Genomic DNA, 16,787 nt, shown 5'->3' with positions numbered 1-16,787 from the left:
ATTCCTTTGTCCAATTTAGAGGCCATTTGGTGGCTAAAGTGGGCCAGTGAGGCTTAATAGGCCATCTGTGGGTAATGTACAACACAATTAGCCTTTGCTGCCACTCCATGGATTGCCATTAGACCCGGGCCTGAACCCCAGAGTGACTCTTTAGAGTCCTCTCTTCAATGACCACTGCACCGGGGTGCTCGGGTGAGACGTTCTTATTGTTATGTTCATTCTGTTGATTTCCTTTCTCCTCGAGTGCTAGCACCAAGGCCCAGTGTTATTGAATTGCCAGGGTTGTACTTAAGTGGGCCTCCTTTTCACTTGACCCTGATCTCCAAAATGGACCTTCTCTGCCTGTTTCGCCTCTCAATGTGAGTCATCTGGTCTGGTTCCTGTGCGCCTACATGTGAGTGTGTGTGTGTGTGTGTGTGTGTGTGTGTGTGTGTGTGTGTGTGTGTGTGTGTGTGTGCATTAAATAAAAACAGCACTTCTGGTCAAAGTATCTGGAAAATAATTCAGTTGTTTTGAACGTGCCATAAGGTTGATGAGGACATGTTTAGATGGATTATCTTCCGGGCTTTCAGAGACACATGGTCCATATCTGCGTGGCGACTCAAATGCCGGGATAAGGAAGTGATTTTAAAGTAATTACTGATGTGAGCATTTGTGCTTTTTTTAGGTATTCGGAATTGAAAACACAGGTATCAGGGCAGGTGAGATCCCTTAAGAATAATGCTGCCATTTGAACACTTTTACCACAGAATCTTTAACTCGGAAAGAATAAATTATATTTCAATATACAGGTAGTCCCTGAATTACGATGGAGATGCGTACCGATGGCCCTATTGTAACATAAACATATCGTTAGTTGAAACATGGCCTAGCCTTCCCAGGGGTCTTAAAGAATGATGATCAGTATGGGGTAGTATACTGTTATTTGTTACAAATTTGACACATTACAGTACATAATTTAGAAAAACAGAGCAATTTACAGTACTGTAACGTTTAAACGTTACAGTATACTGTATATGTATGCGGCAGTGACCGCATGGACAAGCACCGGTTTGCGAGTGGAGGGCGGAGCCAAACGCAATAAGCAATTAGAAGCACACCTGTAGCTAATGATACTAAACAGGGCGTTCTGTTTCAGTGGGATTTGAAACACCAAAAACACAAAAAGATATTACCCAGGCAACTAAACTCTATCGACCGCTCGGGAAAGTAAAACATCTCACATCTCATATACGCTGCTACGTTTGCCTTCCACGTGAAACTTAAAATCATTTTACAATTCTGTCGCATCGCTATCGTCATTGTAAGTTCAAAATATCGTGTCAAATCATTGTAACTCAGGGGCTACCTGTAATTCTTTGCTCCTATTAGGTTCAACAGACCACTGCTTTTTCTTCTTTCTTCACAGCAAAGCACACTGGAGACACCGGAGACCCCTTCCAACAAACAAAAACCCCTCTCCAAATCTATGATTGATTGTGTTTTTTGTGTTTATACATGTTGTAGTACAACAATACATTATTAAAGTCAGGTACGTACTGTAGGTGTGGTGAGGAGGTCTGGGAGTCAGTGTTTTATCTCAAAGGTGTTAAATAGATTCAACAGCAGGCCACTCTGGATCTTCCACTTCAAACCATGTAAACTATATCTTCATTGAGCTGGCTTTGTACATACACAAAGTACTTCTTTTGCCTGTTTCGAAAAGTTGTGGTTGTGGTTCATGACCAGGGCTGACTGAGAAACACTGGTATAACAGGGCAACAATTGCTATTTTGGTTATATATAAGCTAGCTCGTTTGGGGTCCCTGGTGGTCTAGTGGTTAGGATGCGGCGCTCTCACCACTTCGGCCCGGGTTCGATCCCCGGTCAGGGAACAAACCCCAGCCATTAGGGTTGCACAAGCCTTAGTGCCGGTCCCAAGCCCGGATAAATGGGGAGGGTTGCAGAAAGAAAGAAAGTTTTACGCTAGTTAGTTTGTTTTGAAATTATTTCCAGCTAGCTAAGATTTTTGGGGGACGTTCCTTACCTTTATTTTCATCCCTTAATTGCAATTAAATAATGATTTAATGAATAACAACAAAATAACAACGTTTTTTTACGCCAAAGCCAGGGAGCGATACTGACCATTACTGGTTGGTTATACAGTAAATGACAAATCTTCCGACAGAACAGTGACACACAGAACTAATCCTTACCCTACATTTACGACATTTGGCAAACCCCCTTATGCAGAGCGATTCAATTATGTAATTCATAAAACTGAGCATTTGAGGGTAAAGGGCCTTGTTTAGGAGCCCAGCAATGGCAGCTTAGTGGTGAAGGGATTTGAACTGATGACCTTCAGATCAGAAGCCCAACATCTGAACCACTGAGCTTCCATTACATCATATTATAAAAATTTTTTATATTAATTAATGTCTCCTATTAAATTCCTGTTAACAACTCAATGTTTTTGTTGTATTTAAAAATATGAAACAGACACACAGTGTGACATTTTTCTTAATATATCCATTATTTTGATTTCCAACAATTGAAATTAGTTCCGACTCAGTAGAATTTAACTAGACAAATGAACATGAACAAAAAAAAAACCACACACACAATCTGTTCAGATTTGAATAATTTACTTTAAAAAAAAGTGTAAAAGTTACAGATCCTTTTTTTTTTCCCAGAGACAGATCTGCTAAATATTCAAAATGATGGTAGGTGTAACAAACCTGCCCCAAAAGTATTTGTCCTTAGTATACATAAGTCTTGGCAATGCACCCTTGGCTGTATTTGAATGAGGTGGCTATACTGTATAATTTTATCTCAAAAAAAAAAAAAAAAAAAACTTCATAGGAGTCATGTAGAATAAAAAATAAAATAATTTCAATAATGCCATGAAATGTACAGCTTCAAAAAAATACGGAGGAGAGGAAAAAAAAAAAAAACACTGCTGAAAAGTGTATATACAAACATGCAAGGAAGTATACAAATTACAGGGCAACGTTTGTGAATGAATAAGAAACAGGCCTTTTTTCTGATGGTTCAATTTTGACATCTTTAAAGACTTGCCTTACAAATAATGCATATTAGTTCAAATGTACAATAGGTTTCATGTTCATATACACTGAATTCGATCTATTGCCTAGTTCAAGTTCATTTTGCAGTGATAGAAAAACACTTCATAAATATATCATTTCTGCATTGTTCAGCTATTAACTTAACGCATTAAATTAAAAGGCAAAAAAAAAGACGAGTGTAAATAAAAAATAGGCAACTTAATGCATTCATTTCATAAACACTTTATTCTGTTTTGTCTCCTGAAAGACTTTTTTTTCTTTTTATGTAAATCCCTACACAATATTCCCCCTTTTTTGTGGTAGCTAGAAAGAGATTTGATATAAATGTAAATGTATACAATGGGATATATAATATATAAATATGGCATTTGAACATTTTTGTTGTACAATCCTCTTTAAAATTACCATCTTGATGCTCTCGATTTGAATTTTGGAAAAGAAGAAGAAGAAGGAAAAAAAAAAAAAAGGAAATTAGTCAATTCTTTTTTTTTTTTTTGTTTTTTGCTTGCATTCATAAAAATAATTCTCTGCAAAGTCTACACTATAAACAAGAGTTTTTTCGATTTCATTGTCAAATATTAGCTGGCAAATATATGTACATCAGGGTCGCGAGGGAGAAAGTGCCATTGTTAAACGAAGTCCGTTGCGTTTTCTCTCTCGAGGGTCCAGCTTAAAGTACAAATTTGAGAGAGATCTCATCAGAAGAGCTTTGTACAATAGATTACAAAAAAAAAAAAAAGTTTAGCTGGGCTTCTCTTGCTGGTCCATTAGACTATGGGCTGATTACACACCGTGGGCAGTTTGGGGTGCGATGGAGAGAGTCTCTTGCATATTGGTTCAGGCCGTAGAAAGAAATGAGTGTGTGTTGTTCCATGAAGATTCAAGGCTTGTGGGAAAATGGCTGTTGCTGTAACAGAACCTTTTAGCAATAATTTTGTGACTATGTGGATACAGTAGTTTGATCTACCGACAGATCCCTTATCCGGGGCAACTCACTAATGCAAGGATTAAAGGCCTTGCTCAAACCCACCAGTGGCAGCTTGGAATCGGGATTTGAACTCATGACCCTCTGATCATAATTCCAACATCTTAACCACCGTGCTACTGCTTCAGGCTTGAACATCTTTCAAATGTGGTCCTAGATTAGCTATGTATCTTATAAGAGGCCACTGGATCGGATTCAGATATAATGGGGGAATTTTTGAATATGTGGAATTGATTGATGAATTTGGAGACAAACTGAGTAGTGTTTAAAACAACTGAATGTCAGACTTATGAAGGGAAGCTGTCTAGCAAAACAGAACCAATCCAAGCAAAAAAATGTAGGAAAAATTGCTTGCAATATAAATAGCATTCGAATCAGGTCAACCAGTTGCTCCATCCATGTCTGTAGACCACATTTGCATGACTTGTGGGCAAGCGATAAAACTGCTGATACATTAGCAACCAGAGGCCTTCTGAGATGATGTTAGCATCCATAGTGTTATTACTGAATGATTCTTCCAGCCAGCCCAATTTGCTAGGGTCTTAAATGGAGAAAGAGGAGAGCAAAGAAAAGACGTTTAAAAAGTATGGCTGCCATCTGAAGCTCGATTTGTTTATCCAAAAAGTGCAAGATTCAAAACCCTTTTCCTCCAGTCAGCAGCTGAGAGTTAAAGGGTAGTGATTGTACTATGCTTATTTCTGAGATGGTCGCATGCTTCCACCAAAAAAAAATAAATAATAAACCAAAAAAAAGATGACTGGCCTCTATGGATAGCACAAGCTGCCATTGTTGGTTCAAAGTCAAAAGCCCAGAAATCCAGAAATCCGTTGCGTAAAGAAAGGCAGTGCTAGAGCAAACAGTTTCCTCTTCGAACCTCAACCCACGAATGATGGCTACATTTCAGAACAATGGGCCCAAACACCCATTTCAGAGGCACGCAGCTGCATCCAGGTGTGCTGGCCTCACTCCACTAGTCCTATAAGATGTTCAGGATGGCGTTGTACATCTGTGTGAGGATGACGAAGTGCACAGGGAGGCAGGAGCGGCGGTCTTGAGTGGCCGGGCTACAGGTTAACCAGGAGAGGGCGTTGTACTGCTCCAGCACAAACCTGAAACACAAGTGTATAGGTTTTAGTTCATGTTTACAGGAAGCGAAATGACTTTTAATCACATTGTAGGCTCGGTTTTTGTATGAATATGAGAAATCATTTTAAAATCACTATTATGTATTTGGATTATTCAGCATAACAATTATGTATTCAGAGTTTCAATGTTTTCCACTGTATCAGTATAAAGTGAACAGCACGAAAAAATGATTAAACACAAGGGCAGACTGATGGATAATATGATTTTAATCCATAATAACCTGAGCACATCTGAAGTGGTTTTGGAGTCCAGTGGATGTGGGTTCTTCTGGGACGTCTTGCTGGCGACGAGCTCGTCTGTCTGAGCTATGGAGATGTGGTGGTGCAGAGAGGCCTTTAAAATAAACACAAACGGATCACATTTTAAACATCCTTTTATAATTCTTAATAAAAATACACAATCTTTTTTCTTTTGCATGTGTGTAGAGATTATTAGTGATTATAAAAACATTTAGAGGACATTATCCTTGATTCCTACCTTGAGAAAGAGTGGACATTGGTTCTGCGCTTGAGGACACGAAGCCCAGAACCAGTGAGGCAGTCCTTCTGCCTGAGCAGTGGAGACGTAATAGCCTAAAGCCAGGGGCTGCTGCTTCAGCTCTTCAGGAGCCTCTCGAGACAACAACCGCTCACCCTGACACTGTACACAAGACATTACACACACAAAAAGAAAGTCCATTTAAATGGGCAGGAACTAAGTATGAGGATTCTGCTTCATTTTAAAAGTGTGTGAAAAAAATGTTTGCCTAATTGTGACTTTATTCCTCGAAATTCCATCTTTTTATTTTTTGCAATTCTGACTTTATTTCTTTAGATTCCACCTTTTTTCCCCGGATTCTGACTTCCCCGGATTCTGACTTCCGATATGATGAATTCCGCAATTCTGACTTTATTTTCGTAAACTTATTTGCCTCGATGCTTCGTTTAGTTTTTTCACCTAAACATGGAGCACTGTGTTTCCCACAGACTATTATTATTGATGCACCAAACTCCTAAACTCTGGAGCGCAATGGACAGGTAACACAGGAGACGCTGCAGAATGAAAAATGAAAACGGGAAGAAAACAGCGAGGGGCGAGGAGAAAATTCAGATAAAAAAAATCACCAGAAAGTTTTAAAAGTTTGGGATCATTTCCAACTAAAACACAAAAAAAACTCTAAAGTGCAGTCACATTTTATTAATTTGAAATTGATTTTTATATTTTTATTAAAATACATTGCGTTCAAAAAGTCCCTCCACAGTGGACGTGTAGAGCCGGGAATGATTTTTAAAGCTGGTGATTAATACACTGATTTAGTGCGTGGAAAATTTTAAGCAGCTTTTCCAGGGACAAGAAAACCACATCGAGATATGGTGCGAGATTTAATAAATAAATACATAAGTAAGAATAATTAGGAGTTTCATTAAACGGATATTTTCCCATAACCGGCTGAAGTTTTGCCTAACTAGAGATTTAAGTTCTACTTTTTTTTTTTAATCCATTTATAGTTGCAATAAAATGAGAGAGTGAAAAGAAACCTCTCCTGGTGATTCCCATGTGTCTGAAGTCTTGCTGACTGTTAAAAACACACTGAATGATAAATGAAATTCGCTGTTACTATAGAAACAATCACTGGAATTAGTGGAATAATGCAAAACAACTACCGTTAGAACTTTTTATCCAATCAGGTTTAAGGATTCAACAGCACTCTGTTATGAATTAGATATAAATGAGGGAAGAGTTAACAGGTGTTGCATGTAAAAAGATGCTAACCCGTGTGTGAGGAAAGTGGGAGCCCACCCCCAGACCAGAGGGGGAGCCGGGGGAAGGCACAGGAGAAGTGTTAGGGGAAGCGTGAAGGTTTCCGGTGATCAACATCATATCGTGCTCAATGTCTTTCTCCAGGTCGTCCGTGAACGGCAGGCCAAATATATCATCTAGAAGGTTTAGGACAAAAAAAAAAAAAAGAGTGGTGAGTCAGCCTGTAGGTGGACAGCACCTTCTGCTGGTAAAAGTACTGAGTGCAGGTTTCATTGTGAGATCTGTATGACGGTAACACTGATCAATTGCAGACAGATTAGAAACTGCTGTTTTTTTAACAAGTTTACACATACCTGGGTTGTCCTCAGTCGGGTAGGAACTTGGGGCCACTTGCGTGGTGGAGGATGTGGGAAAGACAAGGATATGGGTGCAGGAAGCATCCTGTGGAGTGTTGAGCTGAGACGTCTGCAGGTTAAGAGCTGTGCTGCGGCCAAACACTGATCCCATTGTCACGGCATCTGCAAACACAAAAATCCAGAAAAGAACTGTCAAGCTGAAAAACCATTACTGAGTCACTGGTGCCTATTGCCACCCCATGTGAAAATGAATTGCCTAGCTCTATCATCGATAGCCAGATAAATACATATAGAAAGTGTAAATTTGAAAGTCAGCCTGTTCATCATGAAATCTTTAAGAGTAGCGGCTCTTACCAGGCATGATCACGAAGGATCCCTGGGGCTCCATGGAGACGAGGCAGGCACTGAGGATGAATGGCGAATCAGCGGCTGAAATGCCACACATGCGACATGCCTCCCGCAGCTGCCTGCTAATCGAGTGCAGAGAGTGTTCACCCAGCAACAGACTCCAGTCTGACATGAGAGGCAGAGATCAAGGTTAAGCACTAATAGTCGACTCTAAAAAGTTAGCTAAACATTGACTGCAATTAATTGTAATAATATATAGACCACGGAAAAGAGCTCCGGTTCCTGAGTAGGCTGCTACGTTTGCCTGCTGTGCGAAAAGTGTTTTTTTAATTCATTTTGTCATCTTCCTTTCGCCATCAGAAGATCAAAGAATCATAAGTCAAACCATCCTAACTCAGGGACCATCTTTATACTCCAATATGGACAAAGGTATTAGGAAACCTGACCTTTCCTGCCATACGTGGTTCTTCTCCAAAATGTTATCAAAAAGCTGAAATCACACAATTGACTTTAGATGCGGTTTAATAAAATTCTGCGTACACTTGAACTTGGAAACCCAAACCTGCATGACAGCTTGGCAATGCCCCTGTGCACAATGCAAGCTCCATGAAGATCTGGTTTACATGGTTTGGAAAAGAAGATTTTGAGTGGCCTGCTATTGAGCTCTGATCTCATCCCTACTGAACACCTTTGGGATGAGTTGGAACACTGACTGCTTCCCAGGCCACCTCACCTCACCTTCATCAATACATGACTTTACTAACACCCTTGTGGCAGATGAACACAATTGTCCAAAAGCTGGTGGAACATCTCCCCAGAGAAATAGAGTGAATTTCAAAAGCAAATTGGGACTAAACTAGTGCCAGGACAACAGGAAACAGGAGACAAGGCTCAGAACTTAATAACAGACATTACAATTGTGCCGAAAAACAGAACACAATCTGATAACAAACCACAGACAAGTCATAGGTGGAGATTCGTAACTTTGTATAGCAGCCATAAACACAGGCTGAAACTTGCACAAACCTTTCAGTTCACCGTGACCTAATCGACCCAATCGCCCGATCACTATCCTCCAAGGAATTGCTGTCATTTGGATGATCCCGATGCACCACTCCCACAGTTTCTGCAGGCCTATTTTGCGTGGGGAAAACTTGGGGCGCCGAGACCTGCATGGCAAAAACCCCATTTTATTTCTCTCAATCTACAAAAAAACCATCATAATCAATAAGTTGTGTCGCAGGCCCTACCTGTTGGGGACATCAATGTTGATAATGCAGGTCTCTAGTAGCTCCCCCTGCTGATCAGTGCAAGAGACAAGAATCCAACGTTGGTCATGGGACAGACAGTATCCCACAAAGAGCACATTGTTGCGTGTGGTAGCTTCCTCCCCTACATCCGGTTGCTTAGTGCGCAGAGGGGCCAGGACAAACGGAGGAGAGTACACTTGCATAGAGCTCGGGTTCTGCCAAGGGCACATACAATTACGTTAAGTTAACAGACCCCTGAAAATTGTCATTTGAAGCAGACTTAAGTGAACATGAAAGACTACATCATTATCAGAATGAAGCTTACCTCCACGCTCTTGAACAAAGAACCAATGGTAGCAGCTGGGCCAAAGCCTGTGAGCGACTTGATGTGTGTCTGTGTTGGAAGTCGGCGCCTGCACTGTGAATGGGCAGAGAAAGCCAAAGACCGAAGGTGCTGCAGGTACAGAGGACTCTCACCACTGGCTGGCTGCAACAGGTACTGACATGGCACCACCTAAAATCCAGCACATTTGATCAATTGTTTTGAATAATGTGGAAACCATTAAAGACATTATATTCAACCTAATTTTTGCCAGACCTCATCTCAAAATTAAGAAGAAGGTAGTGCTGACTAAACACTTCTTCCAGCATTATTGTGTACGCAACACTCCGAGTTACAAATGTACCAATTAAATATACTTACACCGATCAGACATAACATAATGACAATGTAACATTATGAGCGGTGAAGGGAATAACACTGATTATCTCTTGGTTAGGATGCGGCGCTCTCACCGCTGCGGCCCGGGTTCGATCCCCGGTCAGGGAACCAACCCCAGCCATTAGGGTTGCACAAGCCTTAGTGCCGGTCCCAAGCCCGGATAAATGGGGAGGGTTGCGTTAGGAAGGGCATCCAGCTTAAAAACATGTGCCAAATCAAACTTGCGGATGGTCCGATGTGGCGACTCCTAATGGGAGAAGCCGAAAGAAAGTTTATCTCTTTATCATGGCACCTGTTAGTGAATGGATATATTTATTAGGCAGCAAGTAAACATTTTGGCTTCAAAGTTGACGTGTTAGAAGCAGGGGCGAGCGTAAGGATTTGAGCGAGTTTGACAAATTGCGATGTCTAGACGACTGGGTCAGAGCGTCTCCAAAACTGCAGCTCTTGCGGGATGTTCCCGGTCTACAGTGGTCAGTATCTATCAAAAGTGCTCCAAGGAAGGAACAGTGGTGAACCGGCGACAGGGTCATAGGCAGCCTAGGCTCATTAAAGCACGTGGGGAGCGAAGGCTGGCCCGTGTGGTCTGATTTACCATACAATATTAGGCGGGTGGTCCTAATGTTATGCCTGATCGGTGTAGATACAGTGCCTGCTGATAATACAATACAGTGTGTATGAAATATCAAGGTATTTTATGTATTCAATACATATATCTCTCGACTGACCTGTAACACCAGCGCTGGGTGTAAATTCTCTGGCAGTGTGCTCAGCATATCTGTATAGCAGCGCAGAAGCGCCAGCAACCACATGCTGTGTGACTCCACCTCTTCTGTTTCCTCTTCCTCACCTGACCCCACTCCTGATCCGGAGCACAAAAAGGGGTCCACCATGTACAGCACTATGGCTGGTGGGTAGGCATGGCTATCGGCAGACTGCGGCGCCGTGGGAATGCCTATTCGCTCTCGCTCTGCCAAGCTGTTAGGAAAAGATCCAGTGCCGCTGTTTATACTTCACTGACATTAATTCATGCATAAATAATCGTGTAATATACACCATGGACAGACATAGTAAAAACATCAGAAGTAATTTTTGGTTTTATTGATCAGGTACGTTCCTTTTTAAGTGAGATGGAGAAATTCAGTATGTATGCTCACCTCTCAGCACTCTCTGTTGGATGGCTTTGCTGGTTTGCCATTGTATTAGTGACACTTTGTGTATCTGCACCTTCTGTGCTGGCCTGGCTAGCGCTGGTATTCGTTGGTGTGGGCGTATTTCCTGTTCCAGAGACTCCTCCTGCAGCTGCTGCTGCTGTTTCTCCTTCAGGGGCCCCGGTGCTGGGGTTCAACTGGGTGGTAGGGACAGGAGCTGAGCTAGGTTGGGGTTTTGGGGGCACGAGTAGGCTGCTGTCTAATGACAGAGTCGAGAGCTGTGGGGCTGGAAAGTAACCAGCAAGACAAAAAAACATAATGTAGTTTCAGATGAGTTTTGATGTACCACCTCTGCTAACCACACCTTTCTTTTTAACCACCCTTGGTAGGCTATCTGCCCTCTTTCACATACAAAAGCTAGTCAAGTGTTATTTAGATTGACTGGAAAGAGAGACAATATTGCTTCCTTAGTTTACTTCACTGGGTAGCTGTGGCATTGTTAAGATTTGAACCCACAATCTCCTGATAAGCACATGCTTTTCTTGAGGTGCCAATATTTATTTCAAGTTGTGTTATCATAGCCATAAGTCAAGGCCACTTCATTTTCAGCATGTATTTCTACTTACAGTATGACTCACTTGGCAATTAAATTACTTAGATAATATTGATTTAGCAACACGAGATATAGCTCCACAACATTATCCTTTATATATCTATAAGTACCAGCTGGTGATATATACTTACATAATTTCTGCTTGCAGGTTTGAGCATAGAGCTTGAGTTTGTTTAAATGATCCTCTCGGTATTGACCTGCCCAGGGCCTTGTCATCCACTCATCCATCTCTCCTCCATTCTCCGCCAACTTCTCAGACTCCATTGGCCCTACTGGTACAATGCCATCTCTGGACATTCGGGCCAGTGGATGGTGTTTTCCCAACCGACAAGACTGAAATGCAAGCAGAAAAATGGGGTAATGACACCAAATCATATTATTAGTCTGAGGAATTTTTAAATATACCATGGCTTTAATACCTCATAGACAGCACTAAGCTCCTGAAAAAAGGTTCTGGCTCCAGCAAGGAGGATGTCATTATCAGGGCAGAGGACAAGAAATGCAACATCCCTCTGACCCCCATATGGTTCCAGAAGCAACTTCTCCCAAAAGGGCAGAGCCAGAGGGGAAAGGGCCATGAAATCTCGGTCATACCCCAATAGCAGTGTGGGAATGGGGAGCGGTTCAGGAGATTCCTCAGAACCTAGAAGTCAAAGCACATATATTCAAAAACCAGTGGTGGAGGAAGTACACAAAACACGTACTTTCTTCTATTATTTACTGTATTACTCTTAGAAGGTTCTGCTTGCTGCAATCAAAACAGAGCGCGCTCTACCCTTATTAGTGGGTTTTTAATCCACTCATAAATATAAAGGCAAGACTAATTTTGCCAAATGTAGTTGAGCAAAAAGTTAGATATTGTAGTGAAGCTCAATTAAAAGCCTCCCCGAATGGAAATAATTCAGTAAAGTGTAAAAAACGAGCTGAAATTTTCGAAAAGATTACAGAAGTTACTTTTGAAGGCATTACTTTTCAAAATCGACTTTTTTGCAGCTAATAATAGAACAGAATAATAGAATACTCATTATTATTCAAAAACGTCAGACTAACCGTAGGAACCTCGTCCAGCCATTTTGTGGAACTGCTGCCAAGTAAGTGGGCCCTGCACATGCTGTATGTTTTCCCAAGTCCGGCCAGTGCGCTTCTTCTGAATAGCATCTTGCAGAAAAGGCTGTAGAGACAGCAGCATGCGTACTACGTCCTGAGAGGACAGCATGCTGATATCCAACACTGTGGAAGCACACATTTTATATAATCATTTAACCACCAAAAAAACAACAAAAAAAAAAACAGTTTCACAGGGTTACAATAAAATACGAGAACATATTTACCATTCGTGTGAGGCCAGGAGTGCAGGGCGCTGCTCCTTACTAAGGCTTGCTCCACTTTTCCACCGGCTGCATTGTCGACGTACTGCAGCCCCTGCACCAGAGCGTTGTAACACTCCACACATGCATCGCTACTGTCTGCCCAAAGCCGATCAGCTACCCAACTCTGCAAGAGCGCCCTCTGTCTGTTACGGCAAGAACAAGCAGCAGGACTATGCAGCGATGCCACAGACAAGATTGGTTGGGAACACTGCTCCTGAATCAGTTCCAGCACCTCCAATGGCGTCTGCTCCTGGGCTCGCCTCCCACCGGTAGGCGTGTCTCTCCTGCCAAGTGCCAGCCTCCTCTCAGCCGCCCGTCCTGCCTCAGAGCCGCGGCCAAAGATGTCCAGCTCGTCCTCAAGGAAGAGTCCGGCACCGTGCGCCAGACGCCGGTTAGCGATGGCACTGAAGCCACACATACAGCGGTACTGATCCTCTTGGGTGGAGTCGGGAATATAAATACCCACATCTGCACCCTTCACGTTCATATTGCAAGCACAAATGCAGCAGCTGTCAAAGCTGCGGTCCTTGAATACATCCAGGACAGAATCAGAGAGAAGTAGGATGACATAGAGGCTGTGCGCCTCAGGCAAAACTGGCCCGGATGCCAGCGGCTCTACCGAACTCAGGGGTAGACCAGTGGAGGGCGTGGAAATGGGTGAGCTGAGCTCTGTACCATCTTGCTTGATCGAGCCTTGCCCACTGGCAGTTCCTACACCACGTGGAGTTCGTGGGGTGCGTGGGGTGGGTACAGAAAAACGCGGTGTTGCTGGGGAAGGCAAGACTCCACCTGCTGTGCCAACAGAGGCGGTACCAGTGCTCATCTGGGCATAGTCTTGGTCCTGCAGAGCGCCGATGCTGGGAACATTGCTTTAGAGAAATTCAAGAGAGTTTTTTATAAAACATTTGATGTAAAAAACACACAAAGCTTGAACAGGTGTAATGATTGTATTGATATTTTTTCAATACATTTACAGAAATCGATGCAATCGGAAAAACTTACACATATCCGTCTCGTACAAAAGAAGCCTGGCTTGGAAGGCAGTAGGGCTCCATCTTGGGAAGCAAGGACCATGAGGGTCTGTAGTAGCACTGCTCAGGGATCTTCAGTGGGGGAAGACACTGGCTGGGTAATGTTCGGAGGGGAGCAAACATGGAACAACCTATCTGGGGCTGGACATGGTACAAAAGGTTTAATTATTACACTCGGAAAATTAATAATTTGTGTAGCAACAGCTCATTCAAACTGACTTGTAAGAAAGATGATCAATTAATACATTTTCCTAATATTTTAAGAACAACAGTATCATCTTTATTTTTTGGTTTCAAGGCCCCAGCAGTGGCATCTTACTGGTGGTTGGATAGAAACTCAACATCTTAACCACTAAGCTAACCCTTACCTACAGTATAAGCTGTGTGGTTTTGGAAAAGAAAAAAAATCCTCAAGGTCATATACACACCCGTATGTCCTCTGATTTCGGGCTTGTCACATTCTCATCCATTTCAGACCTGAAATCGCTAAACTGGTTGTTGGTGTGTGCGTTTAGGGGATGCTCGTGTCCTGCTAAGGGTGCTGGGGTTTCTTGGCTGGGGGTGTCTCTGTAGGTTGTGATTGGAGAGAATGCTGGGTGCTGCTCCAGAGAAGGAGGAGTGGGGAACATCCGCTGAAGCTCTGCTACTGCTGAGATGATGAAGAGAGCACATAATAGGGTATAAACCAAGAGTTCCAGTTCCAGCATCTAAAATTCGAGTTTGCTGAGATAAATATTGTACACCAACATGAATCCTAATCAGATTTTTTGCAGTCACCTAAAGCAGATTACATCACTGACTCTGACCACTATATTGTCTGTGCTCATATTCTAAGTTATTCATACACTATAGGTGGGTATTCATAGGTATCCATTTAAATGTAAAGAATGTATTACTTTTTTATGTGTATAAAAGTGCATGTGCAACTTGAATAGATTCTGTCAGCTGTTTTTTTCCCCTTAAAGACCTTAATTTTCAAAAGCTATAAACAATTGTGGCCCTTTAAGTTCTCACAAAAATAATAATGTGGACCAGGCAGAATTTGACTGGTTGTCATTAAAAAGAAATGCATTTCAATTGGAAATTGTTTCGATGATCTCTCGTGTCAATATTGTCTCTTATTTATTGTCCTATATCTTATATGTCTCGTACTGTGGCTTCGTTGTTACCGACACATCTATAGGATTCAAAAAACAAAATCTCCAACGATGACATACTTGAGGGATATGGCACTGCTCCTCTCCCATCAATCCCCAGGGGGCGCTCTTCAGCCCCTGGCACTCCAGTCTTGGATGGATGCTGATGATTAGTAAAAGTGGTCTGAAAAGAAGACAAATTAGACAGGTTTATGTTGATGGCTTTCTGTAAATCACAGATGCAACATTTTTATTAGAAACCTCCCAAAACAAAAGCTAGGATGCCTACAGAAGCGCATGCATTGCAATGTAGTAGATTTATAAAATACATAATCTAGATTTATAATAATATATATAATATAGAATAATCATTTAAATGCTGAAGAAAGTAACTGGCAACAACAAAAGACATTACACGAGTGATTGTCAAGTCCATGTCTGCAACATCCAAAGTTGCAGACTACAAGTCAAAAACTCGTGTTCACAATCAATTGACTATTTATTTTTTAGATTGCTATGATACTGATGTTCTTAACATTCGCTCACCCCGAGATCATCTTCCTCCTCCCCAAAGATGTTTTCCAAGTCAGATATGAGCACTATCAGATCTTTCTCTCTGGTCAGAGGCGGGTTGGCCTTTCCCCCAGACTCGTCCTGAGCCAATTCCTCTCCTGGAACAAGACGGCATTCAATGAGAGTGTCTGCAGCTTTTGAATTATGCATGGGTGATTTGCAGACTGCAGACTTACCGAATTTAGGAGTGGAGATGAAAATGGACATGGCGTCTTTTCCTTCAGGGACGGCACTGTTGCCATTGACCTCCTCTCCCTTAAACAAACACACACATCATTCAAGCAATAGATTAGCGCAGATACGTATTATTACGTATCAGTGTACGTAATGATGTACAGTATAGAATATGTTTTTATACACTTTTCGAACATTATGACCTTTTTTGTTGATGTTTTAATAATTACAACGTTTTTATAATTTTTTTTTCATTGACTTTTTATCATCTATCAGATGCATGTCAGACATTATAAACATGAATACACTTATATATTAACACCGGTACGTCTTCATCTATACACACACACATGTACATAACAGTACTGTACATATGCTCATCAGAAATTTAGAAAACTATGTACATACAGAAAGTGATATTTCTTTACATAATACATTTGGTTAAAAAAATATAATCAGGTCTATGAGATTTTGCATATTTGGTCTGTTTTCGTAGTAAATTGCTTCAGTTTTTGATTTACAAATGTTATTATTTGCTCAATTTTTTAAATAAATGATTTAGTATAGGACTCTCCTGTGAAAACTAATTTTTTTTTTGTTGGTAAAACTCTTTTTAATAGTCACCAGCAATATATTCACCAAATATTCATTCATTCATTCATTTTTTCCCGCTTATCCGTAATTCGGGTCGCGGGGGCAGCAGTCTAAGCAGACCCCCGCCCTCGACTGCTGCCCAATCCTCACAGCACCGTCCCTTACGGTCCCTCCTGCAGGTGGCGAGCCCACGGGAAGTATTCACTAAATATTTACCTATTTTTTTTGTTTTGTTTTTTTTATTTCTGTGGTATTTTAATTAGAATATATTTTAATAATGAAATAAAATGATACATACTCATTCTTGCTACCAGCAAATAATCAAATGCGGCAAGAAAAAACAAAGGCTTCAAACCCACCAAAAGCCTGATCCTAAACATATGGATCTTCTTCATTAGTACATGCTCAAGGCGTTTTTCAGTCAGTTATATATTTTAACATAACAATGGATCTGGCTACAACAAAGTGGAAAAGTTTAAACAAAGCTAACAGAGAGGACAAATTTAGATAACTGTTATGAAATCGCTGAATCAT

At 41.4% G+C, this 16,787-nt stretch overlaps 1 protein-coding gene across 2 annotated transcripts in view; it reads right to left on the bottom strand.

Moving 5' to 3' along the window:
• Nucleotides 1-2,607: 2,607 nt before the first annotated feature.
• Nucleotides 2,608-16,787, bottom strand: part of LOC310720699 (mediator of RNA polymerase II transcription subunit 13-like) — a 102,093-nt gene continuing 87,913 nt past the window's right edge. The window contains exons 12-31 of one of the 2 annotated variants that reach the window (XM_083531561.1): nt 15,662-15,740; nt 15,459-15,583; nt 14,994-15,096; nt 14,205-14,422; nt 13,748-13,917; nt 12,707-13,614; nt 12,426-12,605; nt 11,795-12,018; nt 11,507-11,708; nt 10,769-11,048; nt 10,340-10,589; nt 9,216-9,404; nt 8,891-9,105; nt 8,667-8,809; nt 7,647-7,805; nt 7,290-7,454; nt 6,949-7,112; nt 5,674-5,835; nt 5,417-5,529; nt 2,608-5,159 (exon numbers count right to left, since the gene is read on the bottom strand). In XM_083531561.1, the coding sequence (XP_083387687.1) occupies nt 5,027-5,159; nt 5,417-5,529; nt 5,674-5,835; nt 6,949-7,112; nt 7,290-7,454; nt 7,647-7,805; nt 8,667-8,809; nt 8,891-9,105; nt 9,216-9,404; nt 10,340-10,589; nt 10,769-11,048; nt 11,507-11,708; nt 11,795-12,018; nt 12,426-12,605; nt 12,707-13,614; nt 13,748-13,917; nt 14,205-14,422; nt 14,994-15,096; nt 15,459-15,583; nt 15,662-15,740 (4,182 nt within the window). In that variant the 3' untranslated portion in view covers nt 2,608-5,026. Of the gene's footprint in view, nt 5,160-5,416; nt 5,530-5,673; nt 5,836-6,948; nt 7,113-7,289; nt 7,455-7,646; nt 7,806-8,666; nt 8,810-8,890; nt 9,106-9,215; nt 9,405-10,339; nt 10,590-10,768; nt 11,049-11,506; nt 11,709-11,794; nt 12,019-12,425; nt 12,606-12,706; nt 13,615-13,747; nt 13,918-14,204; nt 14,426-14,993; nt 15,097-15,458; nt 15,584-15,661; nt 15,741-16,787 lie in introns of both variants that reach the window. The other variant, XM_083531560.1, reaches the window with a different exon arrangement.

Source organism: Silurus aristotelis (assembly GCF_946808225.1).
Source record: "Silurus aristotelis genome assembly, chromosome: 26".
Lineage (NCBI taxonomy): Eukaryota > Metazoa > Chordata > Actinopteri > Siluriformes > Siluridae > Silurus > Silurus aristotelis.
Note: the sequence above shows the minus strand (reverse complement) of the source record. Positions and strands in the feature narration are given on the sequence as shown.